Raw genomic sequence first — 16,114 nt, 5'->3', positions numbered from 1 at the left:
CAAGGCTCCATTGGAGCAAAGTTGGCCTGGGTGCTGAGGATGGCTCTGTGGCCTCTGTCTCCAGTGCTAGAGTAGCTCTGGTCGCAACAGAGCAATGGCCCAGATGGGCGGAGCATTGCCCCCTGGTGGGTGTGCTGGGTAGATCCTGGTCCAGCTCATGCGAGAGTCAGCCGTTTCCAACTTCAGAAAAAAAGATAAAAAAAAAAAAGGTTGTTGTGAAGGCCAGTTATTTCTAAATAAAAAACTTTATAAAAATTAAAAGTTTATATAAATTACAAAAGGTTTATACAAGTTATAGAAAATTTGTAGAAAATAATTTGAACAGTCAACTGATTTTTAAAGAATGTTTAATTAGTCACCCTAGCTAACAATTTTATTGTCTGTGACAATTAGTCCTCTTACTTTAATATTGCTTATACCATATTTAATCAATTTTATAACAAAGTTTGTTCGTATCTGTTAAATATCTGTTACATGTTATAAGTTAATAACCCTAGACAACAGCCTCACACTCCTCAGTAAATTAAGTCAAGGATTTGACTTAGGAAATAGAACCAGTGGGGATATTGTAAGGTACCAAAAGCTGAAAATTGATATTAATATTCTGGGAGGAAAGGTCAGGCTTTCCTGTCCCCTCCCTCCTTTAGGGAGGGGGAGAGAGAAGAATGTAGAAGTTTCTGGTTTACAAGAACAATAGGTCATTCAGTTTTAAATCTAAAGTAAAGGTTAACCTAGAAACTTCTTCTCTTTCAATAGGAGGCATAATTTACATACACCTTGCATTGATTGTAGTTCCTCCCCTTTCCTGGAATCTTGAGGGTAAAATACCTCTAGGCTAGTGAGGGGAGATGAACCCTGAAAGATTTGTAAACATCTTTGATTGTGTTACCTTAAAAGTCTTAATATTTCTGTGTATCCCCTAAACAAATGTTGCTAGCTGTACCATGATGTAATGCTCTCCCCTGCCCGTGTGTGAGCAAGCGTATATAAACAGCCCCTGAACTATTTTTGGGACTTCACAATTTCGGCTTGCAGATGCCCCATGTTAGCTATATGCAGCCAGCATATTAATAAATCTCCTCCTCTAATAAAACTCTTCAAAATTCATCTGGACTTGGTGTCTCTACATAAACTCAATGAAATGAGGGACAGTGCCTTTCAAAATCTGGGGTGTGGTACTTTATAATACTCTTTGGTAGCCTGGCCTATTTTGTTCAACATTATATCTATGAGATTCACCCACGTCCATTCCTCTGCCCTCAGCTTTTTTATTTTATTTATTTTCTTTTTTTTTTTCTTCTCTTTTTTTTTTCTCTGCCCTCAGCTTTTTTAAACAATGGGTCCTACCTCTGTGCTATACTCTCTATCTCTGAGCCTGTTGTTTCTCTATACCTCTCCTTCCCCTCGTCTTGAATGCTTTTCCAGGTCCTTTTACATGCCACCAATATCTTCTGAGGGCCTCAGGGTCCAGCACTTTGCTCAGGGTCAGCCCACAGGAATGCCTTCTCTCCTTTTCCACAGACACCATCTCATCATCTTTCTGGGTTCTGGCTTGCTTCATCCTCAACTGCTTTCTCTATCCCTGCTCCTAGCCATGTTGTATCAAAGGTTACAGAATTAATATTAATATTTTATGAAGCTTAAGGAACATTTTATTAATTTGAGCAAGGTGTGCAGAAAGATTTTGTAAATGATCTTTGTACTTGTGTGATTAGGGTAAAATCAAGATGGCTGATGGCATTGTGTTGTAAATGCAAAGGGGAAGGAGACTTGGATTCTCTGACCTTCCACCATACCTGTGGGGAAGTAGGGTGAATAGCTAGCCACGTGCAGGCAGAGAAAGATTAAATTAAACCTTTTCTTATATTTATTTTTATTTTTTTTACAGAGACAGAGAGAGAGTCAGAGAGAGGGATAGACAGGGACAGAGACAAGAACAGAGAGATAGGAAGCATCAATCATTAGTTTTTCGTTGAGCATTGCAACACCTTAGTTGTTCATTGATTGCTTTCTCATATGTGCCTTGACTGCTGGCCTTCAGCAGACTGAGTAACCCCTTGCTGGAGCCAGGGGCCTTGGGCTCAAGCTGGTGAGCTTTTGCTCAAACCAGATGAGCCCTCACTCAAGCTGGCAACCTTGGGGTCTCGAACTTGGGTCTCCTGCATCCCAGTCTGATGCTCTATCCACTGCGCCACTGCCTGGTCAGGCCCTTTTCTTATATTAATGGGTCATTTACAGGCATTTTTCCCCATGGAAACTACCTCTCCCCTCCTGAAAGCATGTAGTTAATGTATGTATTTCTGGACAAAGGAATAGCAAATGAACACTAGAAAATATAGGTATGTCTTTTAATATGTAAAGTGACAGTTTTACCAATGTTACATTGTAAGTTTTTTTTTAAATTTTTTTATTTTATTTATTCATTTTAGAGAGGAGAGAGAAAGGAAGAGAAAGAGGCAGAGAGGAGGAGAGAGAGGAGAGAGAGACAGAGAGAGAAGGTGGGGAGGAGCTGGAAGCATCAACTCCCATATGTGCCTTGACCAGGCAAGCCCAGGGTTTCGAACCAGTGACCTCAGCATTTCCAGGTCGATGCTTTATCCACTGCGCCGCCACCACAGGTCAGGCCACATTGTGAGTTTTAATGTGTAGAAACATTTCTTATGAATCCTATTGTTGGGCAGATAAAATGTATTATGCTCACTTTGTTAAAGAGGCCGTTGCCCAGGTGATATTAATGTGTGTTGAGAATTGTTGTAGCATGAGGCTTGGTTTTGGGATTAAGCCTTTCCCACCCTTTTTGATGAGGGGTGGTACAATCCAATCATGCCTCAGAGAAGTGACTTTGTATTAGAGACTTCCCTATTTTGTATATTGGATTAGAGGTTGTGAAGCTACACTATAAAATAGGGGTAGAACGGGAACTTGCCGCTTGGTTCCTGAGGTTAGCATGAGAGAGCAGAGAGAATAGAGCCAGCAGCGGGAGGAGGCCACGTGGAGAAGGCCAGGAGAAGCAGCCAAGATGGTGGAGTGCTGAGTGAGATGCCAGTTTGTACAGAGTTTGTATCTGGGATAAGGAAGGAGATGGGGAACTGAGGAGAATAAGGCTGGTGAGCTAGAAACCTTTGATTCTAGGAAACTCGGATAAATCAGTAGCTTTGTGAGCACTGAATGTGACTGGGTTTTGGAGCCCAGTGTGTGTTTTTACTTGCCCGCCAGGTGCAAGCTAGATTAAAGACTATGGCCCACCAGTTTTTGGCTCCATGGTTTCTTTACCGACTGTCCGAATCCAATACGAACCTGCATGGGCCGGGCTGCTGTGATAGTGGCTGTGGCCGTGCCTTCTGGCTTTACACCTATAGACAAATGTTATAAACTTGCTAATGAATTGTGTCCCATCCCCCTTCATTCTTTTCTCAAACCTGTGTAGGAGAAAACAAAGGTTATAAGCATATGCCATGATGTCAGGCTTTTTCCCCACCCATGTATAATTAAGAGTATATAACCAGCCCCTAGACCATTAATGAGACACACAATTTGGGACTGCTGCCCCGTGTAAGATATATGCAGCCAGCATTTTTAATAAATTTCCTCCTTTAATAAAACTCTTCAAAAACTTATTTGGACTTGGTGCCTCTATGAAAACCCACGGAATTGTGGATTGGGTACTTTATAACAGCCATTCCCAAGACTCTGCTCGTCCCCCTCCATCCTGTCTCCCAGCTGCAACTTCACTTTCCAGCTCTAGATGCTCCGTCCCCTGGGCGGCACTACCTAGGCATTCCTCCTCTGGCCTCACAAAGTCAACTTCCCACAGGCAAATCCATCCTCATCATCCAACCATCCTCCCAAGCCTGCTCCCTATGTGACTTTCCTGTTTCAACGCACAGCATCACCCATGTCACACACCTGCCCCCATTCTACATGGGCCAATTGTATGTCCCCATATGCTTTTGTATCTATTTTCTCTCCATCCCTAGTGTCACTGTTCTCGTTCTAGGATGGGTTCCTGACTTCTCATGTGGATCAGTCCACCAATCTGTGCTCACTTCTCTGTGGCCTTTCTTCTTCCATTTACATTTAGATTAATCTTCCCCTGACATCCTCTGTGGGGGCAGAGTTCAAATGTCTTAGCTGTCACACTTAAGGACTTTCTAGACCTGGCTCCCACTCAATGTGGCAGATGTGTCTTCCACAGCTCCTCATCCCCTGGTTCCCAGCCAAACTGGGCTATTAATCACTATTCCCTGAGTATATACTCAGTGCCATTAACCACTTACTCATTTAAGTCCCACAACAACTCTAGGACGTAGGCACTGAAAATACCATTCCTCGTTTACATAACCTAGTTACAAAGGTTGGGAGAGGCTAGTGTGCCCAAGGCCCCACAGCTGGGGGGGGGTGGGGGGGTGAAGGGCAGGAGCTGACCAGGGTAGTCTGGCTTCAGAGGCTTTCTCTGTTCACTCTCCCAGCTACAAGTATGGCCCTTGGCCACACTGGAGCCACAGGGGACAAGCTCTTACCTTCCTCTTACATGGCTGGCTCCTCCCATCCTTCAGGGCTACCTCGAATACATTTTATCTGACCTTCCAGCTGGAACTAATTATTTCTGAGCCTCCCACAATCTATTTAGGCATTTCTTATATTATTTACCACATTTTAGGTCGTGTTACCACACAGTAATCCACTTTTCTTTTCAACTGATCAAATGTCAATTCTCTAAAAGAGACTTTGTTCATTGCTGACTCCCAGGGACCACAGCCAGGGCCTCGTGAACTAATGACTAGTGCACTTCCTTGCTCCCCTTGAAGATTGAGACCATGTCTTCGATATCTTTTGTATTTTCTAAGTCATTTATTGAAGCCTTTTTCCCCTTTGTTTTACACTCACATGAACGAGGCCCCTGCTCATAGAATGTATACACTACTACTGTTCATTACCTTGCATTCAGAGCATTGCAAGGCAGTATTTGTCAAATGAGTGAACTGGATCAAAATACTAGAGAACACTGGACTCCGCACATGCCAGTGACCTTCACTGTTATGCTGGCCTGGGTGTGTCCCACACCCATAGGACTGCAAAACCCTTCTCATTCTAATTCACTCTTCCTGCCCCCACTGCTCACAGCCTGCAATAGCACACATGTGCCGTTCCTTCCCACTCATGTGGTTCCATCACTTACATTTCTTAAAATCTAAACTGCTAAACTTGAATTTGTGAATCTCTACACTAAGCTTCCATCTCCCTCTCCAGACTTACCTCCCGTGCTCCCCCTGCACAAACCTACCACTCCAATGGCTTCCTCGTCTCCTCCACCCCAGCCTTTCCTTTGGTTTCCTTTGTCCACACTGTCCCCTTCAACTGGCATATGCTCCACCCCTTCCTACTGATTAAAATTCTGTACCTTTTCCAAGGCCCAGCTCAGAGGGCCCGCACCTGTCTTTGCTTCTACGGACCGTGTGTTCCCTGAGGGCAGCCCCCACGTTCATTCCTGTTCCCCCGGGCTGCAAACTTAGCCAGTGCTGGTCAGGAATTGTTAGGCAGAGTCCAACAGAGAGAAAGGTAGGAATTCTGTTCTGACACATTCTGAAGAAGGGAAGCCCACTGCATTTAGAATTTTATTGCATCTAAGAGATTAAGTGAATAATTAAGGTTTGACAACATGTAACTGCCTATGCAACCAGTGCTTGCAATGCTCATTCCTAATGAACATTCTCAAATGACTCCAATGCTAGAGACAAGCGTTAATAACTTCAACCAACACATTCGTCTCCTGGCGGCACTAACGCTCTGGCTGGCCGCTGGGACGCTCTGCGGAGGGTGTCTGCCAGCCTTGGAGGGTGCTTTCAGTCCATATCTACCCTTCTGTTTGTCTTTGTAACAGAATTTATTCTCTTTTTTCTCAGCCTTTCCCGATTCATGTTCTCTATCCTGCAAAACAAAAAGCCCACAGTGAGGCCCGGACACCAGTCAGTGCTCTTCGAAGTGGTGAGAGGAGCTGGCAGCTGAGCAGGAAGCAGAGCAGCCACATCAGCAGGCGCCTGCTCCTGAGCCTCCACACGGGGTCAGTCTTCTCCCATTCCTGGGGCTTTTCCCCTGGCAGCTGGGAGGTCGTGGACTTGACCTTGCCCCATCCCGACTCCGCTGAAAGAAACCTGGGGCGGTTTCTGGTACCTGATTCTCCATAGTGCAGCATCTTCTTTGGATGGCTCCTTGACCGTCTGGCTGGCTTCAGCAATCATGTCTCGAATTTTCTGTAGGCAATCTGCCAGATTTCGAAACTGATAGCGACTGCATTCAGAGGTGAGTATCAACTCTCCTGACCTGTTGATCTTATTTTTATGCTGTGGGAACAAAGGCAAAGCCAGAGTTCTACCAAGTAAAGATTTCAAAGTGACTGAGGGGCCCTGGCCAGTTGGCTCAGTAGTAGAGCATCGGCCCAGCATGCAGATGTCCTGGAATCCAGCCAGGGCACACAGGAGAAGCGACCATCTGCTTCTGCAACCTTCCCCCTGTACCTTCTCTCTGTCTCTCTCTTCCCCTCCCGCAGCCAAGGCTCCAATGGAGCAAGTTGGCCTGGGCGCTGAGGATGATGCCATGGCCTCCTCCTCAGGTGCTAGAATGGCTCTGATTGCAACGGAGCAACACCCCAGATGGGCAGCACATCGCCCCCTGGTGGGCATACTGGGTGTATCCCAGTAGGGCGCATGTGGGGGAGTCTGTCTCTCTACCTCCCGCTTCTCAATTCAGAAAAATAGAAAGAAAAAAAAAGTGACCAAGGGATTGACAGGAAAGGGGCTGGTGGTTACCATGATGGCCATCTTCTGCCGCACCGGCTCTGTGATCCAATCCGCAGTCGCCAAATGGAACCGGACTTCAGCCTTGGAATTAACTGAAAAGAAAGGGACAAGGGAGCACAGGTCACTGAGACTCTAGGTAGGCTCAGCACCTGGGTGGCTGGTGACCATCCTGAAACAAAGGGAGGCAAGAAACCTAACCAGGTACTTTCCCATCCTGCGTCAACTCAGGGACGCAAAGCTGGCCATGGAACGAGCCTGCAAGATACTGAGGCACTTTTTTTTTCTTTTCTTTTTTTTTTTTTTTTTTTTTTTTACAGAGACAGAGAGAGAATCAGAGAGAGGGATAGATAGGGACAGATAGTCAGGAACGGAGAGAGATGAGAAGCATCAATCATCAGTTTTTCGTTGTGACACCTTAGTTGTTCACTGATTGCTTTCTCATATGTGCCATGACCGCGGGCCTTCAGCAGACCGAGTAAGCCTTGCTCGAGCCAGAGACCTTGGGTCCAAGCTGGTGAGCTTTGCTCAAACCAGATGAGTCCATGCTTAAGCTGGAGACCTTGGGGTCTCGAACCTGGGTCCTCAGCATCCCAGTCCAACGGTCTATCCACTGCGCCACCGCCTGGTCAAGCTACTGAGGCACTTTTGAAAAAAAAAATAATCCTCCACGAACTAACTGCCCAGTGCTTCTCTTACAGTGTATGAGGTTCTGAAAAGAATGGGGGGATGGGTTCCACAAGAATGAAGGAAACCTGTTCTTCAAGCTGGCTGCCAACTCGCACTATGATTTCCCTTTGTTCAGGCTCACGCCAGTAGGTTCCATTGTGTACTGGTTAGCACTCTGGACTCTGGATCCAGACTCACAAGCCAATCCTAGTCCTAGCAACCCACTGAGAATCAGACCACATTCAAAAGAATAGAGGATTATTATAAACTGGCAGTATTTAAACTTCTGCTAAAAAATAAATAAAGAAAGAAAGAAAGAAAGAAAGAAAGAGAAAAGCCCTTTATGCCCCATGAATGTAAACACAGAATCCTCAAGTCCATCTTCCAACTAAGTTTTAAAGTGAATGAAAATGACTAGATGCCTTGTACCTTTGTTAACATTCTGGCCTCCAGGGCCACTACTCCGACAATAAGAGATTGTCAAACGATCTGTAAAACAGAACACATACCAAAGAAATTATTATCCTGTGGCAAAATATTACACATCTCTCTCAGTGACTTTTATATATACATAGAAACGTAACATGCAGATCAGTAGAATAAGAGATTATAGATCAAGAGTAAGTGACTTTCCCAAGGTCACAAAAGACGAATTTATGACCAGTGTTGTCTGTTTCTGATCTAGTACATTCCACCAGATCCAGCTGGCCTAGCTTTTTATTTTATTTTAAATATTTGTTTTATTTATTTGAGAGGGAGAGGAAGGAAGGGAGAGTAATAGAGACAGGAACATCAAGCTGTTCCTGTTTGTGCCCCGACCAGGAATTGAACTGGCAACCTCTGTGCTTCGGGATGATGCTCCAACCAACTGAGCTATCCGGGCAGGGCATGGCCTAGCTTTTTGATGTTTGTTTTAAAACAAGGATTCTTTCAAAAGTTCAACCTAAGGGATAAACTTAGTTTAAGGTTATATTTCAAAACATGGTGGATGTGGAGCCCTGTAGACTGTAAGCTCCGAGAGCACAGGCGTGTGTCTAATTCAGTGGCCTTCCAGTGCCTAGCGCTTGGTCAGTGTTTAAAAACATCTGCTGGAGCCTGACCTGTGGTGGCGCAGTGGATAAAGCGTCGACCTGGAAATGCTGAGGTCGCCGGTTTGAAACCCTGGGCTTGCCTGGTCAAGGCACATATGGGAGTTGATGCTTCCAGCTCCTCCCCCTTCTCTCTCTCTGTCTCTCTTTCTCTCTCTCTCTCTCTCCTTTCTAAAAATAAATAAATAAAGAAAGAAAGAAAGAAAGAAAGAAAGAAAGAAAGAAAGAAAGAAAGAAAGAAAACATCTGCTGGATGAATGAGCACTTGATTTGGAGCCTGGAGACCTGATTTCTAACACTGACTATGTGATCTTGGCCAAGTCCCACTGCTTCTTTGGGTCTCAGTTTTGTGTGTGTTGGAATATGTAAAATAAGGTTTCTTCCTTCTATTTTTACAATTCATAAAAAGCATCCTTATAGTGTCTGAGGAAAAGAAAAAAGGAAAATTTTAGATGACTAGAAGCTGAGCCGCAGGAAGTCTGGGTGGCAAACAACTGTGGCAGCCTGGTGGTGGTGAGCCAGCCTCCCTGGGCAGTGGTGGCCCATCTCGGGACTGTCTCTGAGAGGCTTTCCTCCCTGAAAGATTAGGGAGCAAAAGTTCCATCATGGTGTCGGCAACCTATCCTGTATCCACACAGGCCACCTTGGTCTGGCTGGCACTGTGGCCAAGTCTGTCTCTGCAGGAATGCCCGTGATCGCCTAGAGCACAAGAGCAGGGTAGGCAGGTGAGGAGCAGTGATATGGCCATCTCCCACTGCCTCCCTATCTCCCTGGAGGCTGGCATGACAGTTTCTGAGCCTCCCATTCTGATGAGACAGGCTCTCTACCTCCTCTAGGCATGAGCACACTACAGGACTCAGCTGCAAGCTATCAAATCAGCCACAGGTATCCTTGCCTTGTTGCCATCCCCTGGCCTTTTTGTTTCAGTGTCACCCTGAGCAAGGGCCCTGGGGAGCCAGCCCCTTTGATGCTGTTTCTGTCCCTGTCTGTGGAAGTCACAGACTCTGAGTCTGAAAAGGGCTGGTTGTTTCTTTCCAGGCCACTCTGAGAGGCCTGGCTTCAGGCTTGATGGTGCACAATTAGAAAGCTGTGCATAGGGTTCACAGGGAGAAGTCCCCATGAGTGTGTCCTTTTCTCTTCATTCCCCAAGGTAGTTCTGCTGTCCAATTTCTTGTGCATCCTTTCAGATCTATGTGTATATATATAGAAAACATGTATTTCAGATATATACATGATACAAATAGTAGCTTGCTATACATATTCTTCTTTACTATACATATTCTTTTTTTGTGTGACAGAGATAGAGAGGAACAGATAGAAACAGACAGACAGGAAGGGAGAGAGATGAGAAGCATCAATTCTTAGTTGTGGCACCTTAGTTGTTCATTGATTGCTTTATCATATGTGCCTTGACTGGGGGGCTACAGCAGACTGAGTGACCCCTTGCTGGAGCCAGCAACCTTGGGCTCAAGCTGATGACCTCGGGGTTTTGAACCTGGGTCCTCTGCATCCCAGTCTGACGCTCTACCCACTGCACCACCGTCTGGCCAGGCATACATATTCTTCTGTACCTTATTTTCTTCAAATGATAATTAATTCATTTATGGTAAAGATTATTCCATGTAACAAGAACATCAAGAGCTCTCCATTTGTGCTGCGCACTGCACAGCACTCCAAAGTGGCCGTACCATCTTTCTTTCTTTTTTTTTTCTATTCTAAACAGTACTGAAGTAACACCCAAAGAGAGTTACTTTAACTTACTTAAGCTGAAGAGACTTGGACAAACTCTGTGAGGAGTGGGGGAAATGGCTGATTTTTTATAAAATGAAATTACTTACCAAGAGGAATGTCATTGTTGGCTTGCTTTGCATCATCCTGTAAAGTAATGTACACCGTGTCAAACAAATATTACCTGCCAGGTGACTTCTAACTGGTCCAGGGAAAACAAAGAAATGATGTAAAGCCACGACACTAATGTAATACAGCTATTTTCAGGTCCCTAGCAAAATCATATCAGAGGATGGAAAGTATCCCCAGATCCCAGGAGTGCCCCCTCAGAAACACTCCTTCAGGAAAATGCAACTGACTGGAGGAAGGTCTCCAGCCTTCCCTGCCCCCACCTTAACTAGTGTCGGGCACCATCAGAGGCCTGGCTCCTGGGAGACAGGGTGGGAAGGCACCAGAGCACACAGGCATCAGGGAGACTCCAAAAGCCACATCCTCCATTGACCTGGAGTGACAAACGTGGTGAGCCACCATGTTCTCTCGGCTTACCTGGGAGTCTGCCTGCCTTGAACAGTGCCTACTACATCTGTCTTGAGGTTTCTGTCAAACTGAACTGCTCCCTCCAGGATCTCTCACTTTCTTACTCTCTTTGCTTGCTCTTTGCAACCTTTAAACACTGACATGCTCCTGGAAACCTTTCTCTTCTCTATCTTATCCTTTCCCTAGAACATTTCATCTATCTATGTTGATAAAAATATCATTTGTGTTGGTGACTCCCAATTTTCTGGCTCAAACTCAAACCTCTTTCTTCAACTCGAGACCCACACAGCCAACTGCTATTCGGCGTTTCTTCTCAGATGCCTCAAACCTCAACCTCACAAAGGACTTCCCTTACTCCCATCTGAAGTAGCTCCCAGCACTCTCCATGACAGCATCCTGCTCTAGTCATTACTTCTCAATACTGACTTGTTTCTTCCATTTGTTTACTGTGTGCTCCTTCCACTAGAACAGAAGCTGTATCTGCAATGCTTGAAAGTGTCTGATGCAGTAAGTATACAATAATTTTTTTTTGCCAAATGAAAGAACTTTCTAATCTCAATTAATGGCAACTCAATCCTTCCACTGCTCAAGGCCCCAGACTTCAACTCCTCTCTTATTCTCACTTCTCATAGAAAATGCATTAGCAAATCCTAGAGGCTTTCCCTTCGGGATATACCTACAACCTGAACAATTCTCATGATCCTTATTGCTTTCACCCTGCTTGTCATCTACCTATACTGTTGCAAACTCCTAACTCGTGTTCCTGGTCTTGCCGTTCTACAGTCTTCTCTTTTTATAAGGCTCTATCACTGCGATCCCTGTAACACCCAGTTAGGGCATTCCACTCATCTGCCTCAAATCCTCCAACAGGTTCCCATAGTGGCCTGCTTGTGCACGCTGCTGTTTTGAAGTGGCTGTATCTGCTGTTCCTTTTCCCCTCTATTCCCATGGCTTGCAGTCTTGCTTCTTCCTGGTTCTTACTCAAATGTCACCTTCTCAGAGGCCTTCCTAGACCATCCTACTTAAAACTGCAACAAACCTGGTGAGCCATCTACCTTACCTTAGCACTCCTCTTCCTTTCAGGCGTAATTTTCTCTAAAGTAAATCACCATCTCTGTATACTCTGTACTATTTATTTGACTTATTGCTGTCTCCTTCCATTAGAATTCAAGCTCCACAAACATTAGGATTGCTGTGTTTGTTCACTACTCTATCCCCATGCCTAGTGCACAAAGCATGCTTTCAATAGAAGTTTGTTGAATGAACGAATCAATGAACGTTCTCTTCCAGTCCTTTCGGTGGAAACGCAACAGAACTGGCTGGGTCCTATCTCTCCCGCTCCGAGGCCAGACCCAGAGCTTGCACACAGCGGGCTGTCATTAAACGCATCCTGAGGAACAGGAGAGCCCAGTTTCCTCAGGTGTGCTGGAGTTACCAGAGGCTAAGGGCAGTGTAACTTTCCAAAAGATTCCAGAAGGAAGCATGCAACTTGTTACTGTTCACCCTGCAGGACCAGAATGCCACACTTTTTTTCCTGGAACAAGAATATGGGCCTGAAGGTTGGGGAACTAATACGGGAAAAGTTGGTGTTCTTACAAAAATCATATCCTGCGTACTCTTCCAGCGCCCGCACACCTTGAACCTCCCCCGGCCCCAAGACCCGCCCAGTGGCTCCAGTCCTCGGTTGCTTGAGCAACCAGCTCCCTTCCACGGCGGCCTTTTAGATTAGCGGCAGGCATGGCCAATACGGCCCCGGCTTTCTGACGTCCCCCCAGCAGAGGCGAGGAAACGCCCTTTCCGTCCGAACCTCCCGGCTCACCGGGACCTTCCAGGCGGTGTCCAAGCCCCGCGATTCCGGGTAGAGCTTGTCCAGGCTGTAGATGCTCTGGAATTCGGTGCCGTCTACCTGCTTGTGTAGATCCCGGTGGGGGCAGTGTGCAGGTGGTGAGAGCAGGCAGGCTCTGGCTCGGCTCAGGCCCCAGCGTAGACTTCTGGCGGCCGCCATTTTCGAGTCTTGGAGTTGCTTCCGGTGGACGCTTTCTTACGCGGTCCGCTAGGTCGTGTTTCTCTCTGGACTTTGGTTCCTTGAGACTTTTAGCGCCCTCCGGGGCAGGCGGCGAGCTGGGCTTCCAGCGAGGCTCTCTCGCAGTGCCTGTTGGAAGGTCCCCATGGGCTGCCTCCGGGAGGCCTAGTGGGCGCTCTGAGATCTGCCGCAGCGGTGGGGAAGACGTTGGCCGCACAGCGAGCCCTCAACGGAGCTTCCTAATGAAAGAACCCCAGATCCGTGTCCCCCAGAAACACCACTTACCTCCCTTTCAGAGTCTGTGCCCTCCTCCCTGGACCGCTCTCCTCACAAACATCACACCATCTATGAGGCCTGCTCTGTCTGGCCTAATTCATCTCCGTCCCCTTGACCCTGCCCTGCTTATCTTTTTTCCCCCCACATCTTTGTTTAGTGAATGTGATAAGCTCCAGGAAGACACTAAGGAACTGGCCCACTGCTGACTCCCAGCTCCCAAGAACTTGGCACATCGTAGGTACTCCATACTGTAAACAGGATGAATTCTTTGGGATCGTGTTTTTGAAAGTTGAGTTCTGCTAGAGCTGAGTTTTAGTAACTCCAGGCTCAATTCACAAGGCAAGCCTATGAGCAAGACCCCGCTGAGCACGTGTGTGAAACTCTACCGGCAAATACCAGATGGGAGGAGACGAACGAGGGTGAAGAAAGAAGTGTTTTAAAAAGTGGGCCACGCCCACCTCCAACCCCTTTGTGGGGGGAACTAGCAGTTTTGTGGGGCAAGACGGCAGTTTCTCCAGCCGGCAGATAAAGGGAGGCTGAGCAGGGAGGCAGAGATTCAGACAGCCAGAGAGGCTAAGGAGAACCCTTTCACAGGGCTGTTCAGACAGGAACTCGAAAACGGAGAAGAAAGTTTTGAAGTAGAGCAAGCAGTGTTTGCAAACAGCTGAATGTTGGCGGAGTTACTTTGTTGAGGGGCAGTGTGGTAAATGAAAACAGAACTCAATGTTACTGATTATTAATAACATTAGTGTTTTTTTCTTTATGAAGTTCTATTTTTAGAAAAAGCATAATTATCTAGAAAAATATGTCCCTGGGTATGTTGGCTTTTGAAACAGATTATCATCAAATCAAGGCTTTACCATCTTAACCTCATTCATACAGGCAAAATCTTTATTTAGGAAGGAATAAACCTTCCCCCGGGCACTGGCTTTGTAAACCCAAACTAGGAAGAGAATGGCAATTGACATAAAACTTTTGGGCTCTAGGTTGGAAGGAGAGTCTCCTAGGTCCCTCTGAGTCTGACTTAATCTCAAGACCTCAGAGGGAGCAGAGGCATCTCCATGGTGAATGGAATAAGCTTCTCAGGGGAGCAAAGCTAGGGATTCACCCAAGTTCATGGCTCTGGGATTATGAATAACAAAATCAGTACCATTCCATGGCATCGTTGCTTTGAGGATGGGCTCCAGCCCTGTGCCTGACCCAGAATGATAGGAAAAAGAAGCTGCAGGTTTCCATGGCCCCAAATAAACAGCCTGCTTGGGCCATCTGGTGCCCTGGATTCTGGGAGAGGAGGGGGGTAGAGGAAAGAATGAGACAAGTTACCCTGGGGTGGAGAGAGCAGCTGCCAAAGTCTTTTCACCTGCTGCATGCAGCGAACCATCCAGAATAGAGGTCCCTCTGGGATAAACAGGTCTGAGAGGTGCCACCTGTTCCCTTAAAAACGTGGGCATTGAAAGCTGAGGCCAGCCTTCCCCTCCCTGGTACTGCAGAGGCTGAGATGGTGCTTCAGGAGGGGACATTCACAGGGGTGAGAAGAGAGGGGAAGACAAAATAAAGGATCACCGAGCCTTTCCTGGCAGCTGAGCTTGCAGGCACAGCCCTTCTCTATGGCCTGTGACTTGGGGTACCACTCCTATCTAGGGGGTTCCACAGGATTTTCCTTTCTTTTTTGAAGTGTCCTGGACCAGACTGGCACTTAAAACTCATTACATGGAAATGGGGAATTTGCACTATTGCATAGTGGGATTGGGTCAGATCTGAAGTCAGTATTTCTATGTGATTTTGAATTATACTGCTCACAAAAATAGGGGATCGGGCAACATGCAGATACTCCAGTACTTTCAGCCTTTTGTATCATGCATTTTCACCAATGAAATGTTTGTTTTGCATCTCATTTGCATAATCAAACAACTTTCTTTGACTTGTCATTTGCTTATCTGATGTTCTTAATTAAAAAAAATCAAATTCTTTTTTTTTATTGCTTCATATTTATTTTGAAATAGCCTCTAATTTTGTGAGCAGTATACTAACTTAACCTCTAAGCCTCAGGGTTCCCATTAGTAAAATAGATATTTTATAGCTGCTTGTCATTAGGCAACAAAAGTTAGCTGCTACTAAGGGATGCTAAGTGTGTACAGGTTTTTTGAAGGAACCTCCTTTTACTTTCATAGATCTGATGACTATCTTTTTTCCTCTGCAGCAATGGGGTGGGAAATCCAGTCTGACTAGCTCTATTCCAGACCTTCTCCTCTGAGGGGCTTGGCAGGCAGCACAGAGCATGCCCCCTGGCATGGGTGGGCAAAGCTGCCCCCTTTTTCCTGGAAGCTGCTTCATTTCTTCCTAGTTACCTGAAAACACTGTCAGACTTTCAGCTCAGAGTTTGCAGGGAGGGCACAGGAGGTTAGTTTCCTGGGGTAGTGGGAGGGAGGACCAGTTCCCCTTAACACAGTGTCTTGGGGAAGGCTGTTAGTCTGGGAAAGGAGGAGAGAGGACGAGGAGAGACCCTGGGGAAGCAGCTGAATAAGGACAAAATGGTGACAGGAAGGAAGAGGCCAGAAAAAGATTTATCAGAGGGAATTCAAAAGATGAGGGAGAGAAGAGTGGCTGGATACAAGCCACAGCTTCCTGTGTTCCTCGGGTGCCACAGCTCTGGGTGTCACACCCAAGTGTGCTCTCCATCCCACTGGAGACAGGTCACAGCAGGGTAGGGAAATCCAACAGCCATTTGCATGCTGGTCAGTTGATGTAAAAAGCAGATACTGGCCCTGGTGGGTTGGCTCAGCAGTAGAGCATTGGCCCGGTGCGTGGATGTCCCCAGTTCGATTCCCAGTGAGGGCACACAGGAGAAGCGACCATCTGTTTCTCCACCCCTCCCCCTCTCCCTTCTGTCTCTCTTCCCCTTCTGCAGTCATGGCTTGATTGGTTCAAGCGAGTTGGCCCAGGGCGCTGAGGATGGCTCCTTGGTCTCTCAGGAGCTGAAATAGCTCGGTTGTGGAGAA

General features: G+C 46.4%; 1 protein-coding gene across 3 annotated transcripts; it reads right to left on the bottom strand.

Moving 5' to 3' along the window:
* Positions 1-5,602: 5,602 nt before the first annotated feature.
* On the bottom strand, positions 5,603-12,840 carry MRPL58 (mitochondrial ribosomal protein L58). Of its 3 annotated transcripts, none has more exons than XM_066236547.1 (6): positions 12,636-12,840; positions 10,390-10,426; positions 7,893-7,952; positions 6,807-6,889; positions 6,172-6,341; positions 5,603-5,928 (listed from the first exon to the last, which is right to left on the bottom strand). In XM_066236547.1, the coding sequence occupies exons 1-6, from the start codon at positions 12,819-12,821 to the stop codon at positions 5,844-5,846; spliced, it is 621 nt and encodes a 206-aa protein (XP_066092644.1). In that variant the 5' UTR covers positions 12,822-12,840; the 3' UTR covers positions 5,603-5,843. The 3 variants fall into 3 exon arrangements, with proteins under 3 accessions (XP_066092644.1, XP_066092646.1, XP_066092645.1); XM_066236549.1 differs by having other exon boundaries at positions 5,603-5,923; XM_066236548.1 differs by having other exon boundaries at positions 12,723-12,840.
* Positions 12,841-16,114: the final 3,274 nt, after the last annotated feature.

This window comes from Saccopteryx bilineata, chromosome 6 (assembly GCF_036850765.1).
Source record: "Saccopteryx bilineata isolate mSacBil1 chromosome 6, mSacBil1_pri_phased_curated, whole genome shotgun sequence".
NCBI classification, from domain to species: Eukaryota; Metazoa; Chordata; class Mammalia; order Chiroptera; family Emballonuridae; genus Saccopteryx; species Saccopteryx bilineata.
This window is presented reverse-complemented; position numbering and strand designations above follow the sequence as displayed.